The sequence below is a fragment of the Eurosta solidaginis genome, chromosome 4 (genome assembly GCF_040869045.1).
Source record: "Eurosta solidaginis isolate ZX-2024a chromosome 4, ASM4086904v1, whole genome shotgun sequence".
NCBI classification, from domain to species: Eukaryota; Metazoa; Arthropoda; class Insecta; order Diptera; family Tephritidae; genus Eurosta; species Eurosta solidaginis.
Genome location: NC_090322.1, coordinates 40,340,406 through 40,349,306, shown reverse-complemented (window position 1 = coordinate 40,349,306; position 8,901 = coordinate 40,340,406). Strand labels below are relative to the sequence as shown.

At 36.2% G+C, this 8,901-nt stretch overlaps 1 protein-coding gene across 2 annotated transcripts; it reads left to right on the top strand.

Annotated features, from left to right (window-relative positions):
* The first annotated feature begins 249 nt into the window (after nucleotides 1-249).
* On the top strand, nucleotides 250-3,450 carry LOC137247839 (trypsin-like). Of its 2 annotated transcripts, none has more exons than XM_067778773.1 (2): nucleotides 250-1,189; nucleotides 2,958-3,450. In XM_067778773.1, the coding sequence occupies exon 1, from the start codon at nucleotides 261-263 to the stop codon at nucleotides 1,029-1,031; it is 771 nt and encodes a 256-aa protein (XP_067634874.1). In that variant the 5' UTR covers nucleotides 250-260; the 3' UTR covers nucleotides 1,032-1,189; nucleotides 2,958-3,450. The 2 variants fall into 2 exon arrangements, with proteins under 2 accessions (XP_067634874.1, XP_067634873.1); XM_067778772.1 differs by having other exon boundaries at nucleotides 250-1,443.
* Nucleotides 3,451-8,901: the final 5,451 nt, after the last annotated feature.

Here is an 8,901-nt window from a genome sequence, read left to right as displayed (position 1 = left end):
TATTTATCTCGATTCTTTTTTTGCCATTACGATCACCCGTTATATTACCGAAGTTAATACACTCTGTGTGCAAAGCACGCTGAGTATAACAAGATTAACCTGGAATAGCTTTAACTTAAATTTAGATGTATTTTTGTTATTTCAAATTTCTGGAATAATATTTTTTTATTTACACGACTCATTTAGGTATAAATAGCGCCCGCAAAATTAATCACGATGTACTTTATTCTTGAAAAGTGGTAGAACACGTTGTAGCATAAATGAATATAGCAAATCACTTCTCGCTGCTATTTGTCCTGCTTAGCTGCGTTTGGACACATACGAATGCGCGATTTCGTATTATAGGTGGCCAATATATAAATATAGAGAGCAGCCCACATACAGTAGCAATAGTAGGTAATCGGAACTACTATTATTGCGTTGGTTCCATAGTCAATTATCATTCGGTGCTTACTGCTGCGCATTCCGTAAAAAATGAAATTCTGGCGAATCTCAAAGTTCTAGCTGGTGTAAGCGAAATACGTTCAACATTCAAAGGAGAAGGGCAACGTCACAAGGTGGAGAATATACATTATGATCCTGATTATGATCCAGAAACATTATTTATGGATATAGCTGTTGTTAAAGTGATTACACCCTTTGATCTGAATTCTGCAGTAAAAATAATACCACTTTGCGATATTCCAGCAGCAACAGACTCAGATATGGAAATTAGTGGATGGGGTGGGACAGTTATAAACAGTGACATTTGTTCTCCTCTTCTCAAAAGTAAAATCGTGAAAATAGCAGACGGGCAACAATGTAGGGATCCAATATCGAATACACTATTATCGGCAGATTATGCAGAAACAATCATGTTTGCTGGACGTAGTGGAGAAGGTATTTGTTTTGGAGATTCTGGAGCAGGAGGCGTTGTGAATGGAAAACTTTGTGCGGTAGCACAAGGTGGCTTTGAAGAGCCCGATTATCCGGATTTATATACAAATATAACAAATCCAAAAGTTCGAGAATTTATAACAAGGTGGATGTAACTGAAGGGTGTTGTTATAAATTGACTGTTGAGTGGAATGTCACCCTAACTCAACTGAGCACCGAATTTCGAAACATTTTGTGATAGCGCGCTTTCGAAACAGCAGTCGAAATTATAAATTTTTTTTTTTGTATGATGAACAAATAAATTGTCATAACAGTGAGTAAATAAAAATTTTTTATTGTGTGCTATGAAAGTGTGACGCATGTGAATGAATTAAGTTGTGGACCAAACTTTGATAACAACTTTATAGTTCCCTCGTGTATGAATAGATCATGAGATGAATACGAAATTGCAGAATGACTACTTTAAGGCCCTGGAAAAATCCTTGCAAGTAGCTGTTCCAACGAAACCCTTGGAAAGCGGTGCCACTATTTAAAAACGACCTTGGTGCGTTTTACCACCAAGGAAATGTAAGCCTAAATTTCGCTTCCAATTTGCGTTGTGCTTCTGCTTAGTTTCTCCTACAAATTGGAGGTGCGGGACCTACACGTATTATGCTGACAGAAATACACATGCATAGCTAAATACTGAAGGAATAAGTGACAGCGAAAATTTCATTTAGGTTAGGCCATGATGCAGTAAATCAGACAGGTGAAGCAATACTACAAAATGGAGTCGCATTTGACAATGCTAGCCCTCATAAACTAAAGTTTTGCTTCTCGACTTATCTGCAATGTTGATTTTTTTTACTATCATACAAAATGCTACATTGACGCCCTTCTGAAACATGAGGTAACGTGCGGGAAAACAACACCTGTGGTGTGTATTTCCTTTCAAAACCGGCCCGCTGGCATTACTTAAATTTTTTGGCGTCGATTCCGAGGGCATTATTTCACTGCGTCTGAATTACGAAGCTGCTTAGAGGAAATGTAAACGTTCTGGTAAACGGAACGGATTTACTGGATCTTCAGAGCATCACATTGTCCGCAACTATTCCTATGGCAACAGACCGTTGACGTCAATGAGATGACTGATGATTCGGAATAATACAGATGAGTATCTCGGATTGACCGTCCCAAGACAAACACACATTTATGTAGACCACCCTTAATCTCATTCTCCTTCTTGTTCTCTTGACTTTTAACTTCCTATAATTTTCCTTCCCATTCTCTGCATTCTATTCTCTTTTCTTTCATCTCCTTTTTTCCAATGTAAAGATATATCGAATTTGGCTTTTCTCCGCTCATTGCATTACTACGGTAGTCAAAAAGCAACAAAATAATACCAAAAATATTCCCTCCCTACTACTTTGAAATTCATGACCGGACTATAAGGGCCATCAAATTTTTGTTGTTGTACTACTGACTTCACCTGTCTGGTTTAATTGCGTCATGGATTAGGCTTTGAGTTATTATTGAAACAAAGATCCCTTGTTGTCGAGAATTCTCGACAATTTCGCAAATCGTCTTCAAACTTTCGGCGGGAATGACAGCAAAGACATAATTGAGCATCATCGGAAGACCACCTAGTGCAATTACGTTAACACAATGCGCTGATTCCGGCTAGGGCGCTGTTATGAGCGCACGAAATTTGTCAGCAGTTCACAGACTTAAGGCGGTTACATATGTATACATTTGGGTCGCTTCAAAACGAATCAAACTACTAACGAAGCTACGCTTGGTCCGCCTACCACATCAAAGATCGCCAGTTCAACTCACGCTCAAAGCAAGATCGAAAATTTGGAAACAAGTTTTACTAAGCGACATAAAATATGTAGATCCCATCTCGCCAATTCGTAGAAAAAAAGGAGCAGCCCGGCCTAAAATCTCTTCGCAGGTTATCGCGCCTTGCATTTTTATTTATTTTTATTCGACCCAACCTAAAACCCAATCAAACTTGCAAAGAAGCAGGTTGTTGATGCTATTGTGACTTTCACTTATTTTTTCTTTCCTCTTCTAATTATATTCAATTTGTATTTTTTCAGCTGAAGTGTCCCTTTGCACTCGATAAACAAAATATGCAACTCAAATACACAAGAGGAATACATACTGTTACGAATATTTGCAACACTAAGGGGTACTGCCATCTCTAAGCCGATGCTAAACAGTGACTGTACGCGCATCAATAATTCAATCATTATGTCTACAAATATGTATGTACACGCAGCGGAGATGAGATGCCCAAACACATGCAGACATCTTATTGAGATGCTCCTAAATATAGGCAATTATAATTGTGGAAGTGTTGCTCACACATACAAGCGCATGGGGTGTGAGGGAAGCTATACAAATTATACATCTGTAGTCGTAGCTGAGAAACCAACTAGTAAGTTCTGGAATGGAAAAGCCCAGAAGTATGCAACTAGGAAATCAAAGAGTATAAAAATGCGAGAACAGTAGAGGCGAGAATGCAGTTTCATTTGAGGTATAAATCAGTTTGGTTATTAAGCCAGCTAGTTGCAAAGTATAAGTGTTATTGTGAAGTACTTTAATAAAGGCCATTTTTCCATTATTCAATATTGGAGTTATTTATTCAACGGTTTAGTGATTCGAACTTAGCAGAAGGTCAAATAAGAAGATTTGCAGTAAAATCGTTACAATACATTTTATATACCAGCAGCAATAACTTACGTGGCTTCAGTTTTCATTAAACACAAAAAATTCAAAGTTATTGACTGCGTTCCAATGAGCCATCCAGATCTGGATCACGATCAAATCTCATTGGAACGATCCGGATCAGTACTACGAGAGTTGGCAGCACCAAACTAATGTGTACACATAACAGGGTGCCTGCTAATTTCAAAATTATCTTCTCGAATCGCTCCATAAAATTTTACTTAAAGCGTTAAAACAAGGTGTGCAAAGCAAACATAAGCAAACCCCTCTCATTAGTACGATGGAAAAGAAATTAACAACTTGCGAGTCAGCAAGTCATGCTCGCACTGTCAGTAACTCTCCATCTCCGCTCCTTTACTAAATAAAAGTAACTCGACTGCCGACCAAACTACTTTTAGGGCGTCTTTATCGTCATCTGAGCAAACATCCGACTGGAAAATTATAACCAAAGCTAATAGCAACGGAATGAAACCAATAGTAATTGGTTCAAGCAGCAATAATGAACTAAGTGTAGTTTCTGATTTCAAATGACTGCATATATCTTCCTTTTCACCTAATGTATCTGATGCTGATATTCTAGCGTATGTTTCTAAGCATGCAGATATTGATTCTAAACTGATGGTATGCCGCCCTCTTATAAGAAAAGCTGGTGATTTCGGATTGGATTGCAGAATATCCTTAGGTGAATACGATTGTTTAGCCATCGCTGAGAATACGTTTAACAGTAACATCTCCACAAGTAAATTTTTTGGCAACAGCTATAATGTGTACCGCAAGGATCGTAGTTCTATTGCCACAGGTCATGAAAAGGGCGGCGGTGTAATGATTGCGGTAAAAGCGGAGGTAGTAACACAATTGCTCTAAATCTAGCTAATAATTTAATTGATCAAATTTTTATTAGAATTAAGGTTTCATGCAAGAAATCACCGTGTAGTAGCATAGATATTTATCAAATGCACCTAGATAATTTGGCTCATATTGCTGGTCTTGCTAATGACTCAAATGAGAAAATTTATTTATCTCAATCTAACTCATCTATCTTGGTCATTGTACAGTAATACTTTGCTGCCTCATAACATTCGTTCTGATATTGATAATAATTTTATAGGTGCGGCCACCGTGGTGTGATGGTAGCGTGCTCCGCCTACCACACCGAATGCCCTGGGTTCACACCCCGGGCAAAGCAACATCAAAATTTTAGGAATAAGGTTTTTAAATTAGAAGAAAATTTTTGTAAGCGGGGCCGCCCCTCAGCAGTGTTTGGCAAGCACTCCGAGTGTATTTCTGCCATGGAAAGCTCTCAGGGAAAACTCATCTGCTTCGCAAATGCCTTTCGGAGTCGGCATAAAACCAGTAGGTAACGTCCCGCCAATTTGTAGGAAAAATTAAAAAGGAGCACGATGCAAATTGGAAGAGAAGCTCGGCATAAATCTCTTCGGAGGTTATCGCGCCTTACATTTTTTTTATTTTAAACTATAGAATCCAATGTTTTGGAGGAACGCGATTATTCGAAGGCGGATTATGTGGCGTTAAATAATTTTTTAAATTCAATGTACTGGGCGTTTCTTAATGGCCCGACCGTTGCATATAATACTTTTCGGGAAAATTTAAATCTTGCCATATCTTAGTATGTCCCTGTTAAAAGACTAATTACCCGAAATAAACTACCTTGGTTTTGTTCTGGGCTTTGTAATTTAAAGAATTTGAAAAACAAAGCATTAAAAGGGTTTAAAAAAAGTAATCTGGAAACTGACCGACTTAATTTCCTTCGCTTAAGAAAGGATTTTGATTATCTCCATGGCTTTTTGTTTCGGAATTACATGTATAAAATTGAAGATAAGCTTAAATCTAACCCGTCATGTTTTTGGCGTTTTATTGACCCAAAACGTAAAACTAATGGTTTCTCCATTAGCTCGCATTATAATGGCGATTCTTCTGGCAACACAGTTGACTCCTGCGAATTATTTGCTAAGTTTTTCCAAACTGTGTATGAAACCCAAATAACACATTCATCTCCATCGTTTTCAGCTACTTCTTTACCTATAATAACTACTTTCACGGTTTCTGTAGAGAATGTCTTTTCGGCAATTTCGTCGCTGAATTCTAGCCCAAAGCCGGATTGCAAAGGTTTCTCACCATTTTTTTTTTCAAAAATTGTTGCAGTGCAATTGCTCTCTATACTGCTCTTCTCTTTGAATTGTGCCTTAATAATGAAATTTCTTTGAATCATTGGAAGATATGCACTGTTATTCCAGTCTATAAATCTGGTGATCGTGATGATGTCCTCAACTACAGACCAATAGTTAAACAATGCACATTGGCTAAATTGTTTGACCATATTCTCCAGTCAGAATTATTCGACCATGTAAGTACGGTTATTTCAAATTGCCAACATGGTTTTTTCCAGGTAGATCAACCTGTACGAATCTAACCATACTAACAAACCATATAATAAACGCTTTTGAAAATCGAGCGCAATTGGATATTGTGTCAGACTTCTCCAAAGCATTTGATAAAGTCAATCACTTTATACTTTTGAAAAAATTGGAGTGTAATGGAGTAAGCGGCAAGCTACTTAATTTCTTTAAGAGCCTTCTTACAGGAAGAAAACTCCAGGCTAAAATGGGAGCTGCACCATCAAGAACTATGATAGACGCTGTATAAGAAATATACCTCAGGGTAACCACTGTGGTCCACTCCTATTCTTATTATATATATATAAATGACTTACCAAATTGCTTCAACTTCACTAACTGTCTGATATTCGCAGACGATGTGAAGATTTTCTTAATTATACGTGACCACTCTGATAGTCTTAAAATGAAGCGCGATCTCGAAGCTCTTGAAAAATGGTATTCATTTAATAGTCTAGAACTGAATATCAATAAGTGCTATGTAGTAACGTTTTCTAGAATGCCTACGAGAAACATAACATTTGACTATGAGCTAAACAGTTGTAAAATATCTCGTTGTAAGGAAATCAAAGATTTGGGTGTTATCTTCGATTCAAAGCTCAAATTCTCGAAACATATAGACTTTATGGTGTCTAAAGCCTATGCTATGCTAGGGTTCATAAGACGAAACACCAAAGAGTTCAAGGATGCATTGACTTTAAAATCGCTATATATTTCTCTAGTCAGGAGCCGCCTAGAATACTGTTCCGTAATTTGGAGTCCCTATTATGTTGTACACATTCATAAAATCGAACACGTGCAAAAGATATTTACAAAATTCGCTTCTTATGATGGGAGGCAGTCCTCGCATGACAGAAGGAAATATTTCTCAATTATCTTTGTATATAATATAATTAATAGACGCATCAATTGCACAGCTCTAGAAAATTTCTTCATTTTATATATTCCTCCTCGTAGTTTAAGGAACGTTCGTATATTTGAAAGTACAACGTATTATACGAATTATGGTGATGATGAGCCAATTACTAGATGCATCAAACTTTGTAATACCTACTCTAATTTCATTAATTTTAATTTGAATATTGATAGGTTTAAATTAAATTGTTATTAATTAATAATTAGCTTTGAAAGTTTTTCTATTATGCCAACTAGTCTGTAAGGATTGTGTACTCTAGACTGTATTAATAATAAATAAATAAATTATCAATAACTAGTATTGTATTCTCTAAACGATGCCAGAATTGCGAAAAAATTTTCATAAAAATTTGTATGGGATTTTGCAATTAAAGAAAAGCTAGAGTACTTGTGCTTAAGGAAAAGGTCGGCAGTTAAATTTAAAAAAATATAGGGCGCAGTACACTCCGATGAGATTTTAGGCCGGGATTCTCTTTCAATTTGCTTCGTGCTCCTTTTATTTTTCCTACAAATTGGCGGTACCGGATTCACAAAGTTTTTTGCCATCTCCGAACGGCGTCTGCAAGACAGATGAGTTTTTACTGAGAAGCTGTTCATGGCAGAAATACACTCGGAGTGTTTGCCATTGTCTTTAGTAGTTTAAGTTTTAGGCCTAAACAGACGTAATAATAAATAAATTAAAATTAAATTAAATTATGTACCAAAGCATAAGGTGCAATTTTATACTTCATGCTGTTAAAATGTTAGAGGAATAATGAAAAGTTTCTTATCTGAACAATCCGTTGTATGGGATATATGCTATATATATGTAAGTAGTCATAGACCCTTACCTCGTTACCTTTCCCCGATACTTCACAAGCGCCATTTGTCTACATGTTTAAGGTTAACAAAGTTCAGTCCATTAAGAACACAACATGAGTATAAATTGAGATAGTCGACGATGCGATAAAAGCTCCCCGTTTAACTTAATAACAAATTTATAAAAAGCTGCTAACTACATAAAATTTCAATACATTTTAACTTGTCATGCAATATAGCTTTTTCGCTTTATTGTCAAATTTTGGCGTATGTAGTGTAGGATGGGAAAACGAATAGATTAGTTTTTTTGGTGAGTGCCAATTAATCGGCACTGCTATTTTATTTAATCGATGCCGACATTCAGCATCAAGAAAATGAATTGCCTTTATTTCAAATATTTTCGGTCTATTTATACAAAAATATTACAAACAAAGTCTTATGTATAATTTATTTACTATGTTACATATTTACTTCTGATTCTAAGCCTAACAACAGAATGCAGCCAAACGTGCTCATGCACATTCACATACACATGCATATATTTGCAAAGCGTTAGAACTTGCTGGTGCATGTGAATACGCAAACTCAGCAAGATTTTAGTTGGTTGCGTTTTGTTTACGCTATCAGTGAGCAACTCAAAAGCCACGATTTCTAAGTGTTTTGTAAGTACACATGTATGTATGAATGTGTTTATTTTGGCTACACTACAGTAGTTAGCAGCTTTTACAGGATCGTCGACGATATATTGGCATTGAAAATGGTCGATATCAGATTATATCCACGTCTATTTTCAAAAATGGGAAAAAGGAACACTGCCATATATCAAAATCATCAGTATCGAAAAAAAATTTGATTGAGCCATGTCTGGTGAGTTGAACTTATAACGCAGAATAGAAAATTTGTAAAATTTTGCACAATGGGCGTGCCACCGCCCACTTTTAAAAGAAGGTAATTTAGAAGTTTTGCAAGCAGTAATTTGGCAGTCGCTGAAGATATCATGATGAAATTTGGCAGGAACGTTACTGCTACTTCTATATGTATGCTTAAAAAAATTAGCAAATTTTTTTAAAGTCAAATTAAAAAAAAAAGTGAATATCTTTACAGTATATAAGTAAATTATGTCAACATTCGACTCCAGTAATGATATGGTGGAATAAAATACAAAAATAAAAGAAAATTTCAAAAT

Coding starts and splice junctions, on each gene's coding strand:
- LOC137247839 (XM_067778773.1), top strand. CDS start 261: ATGAATATAGCAAATCACTTCTCGCTGCTATTTGTCCTGCTTAGCTGC.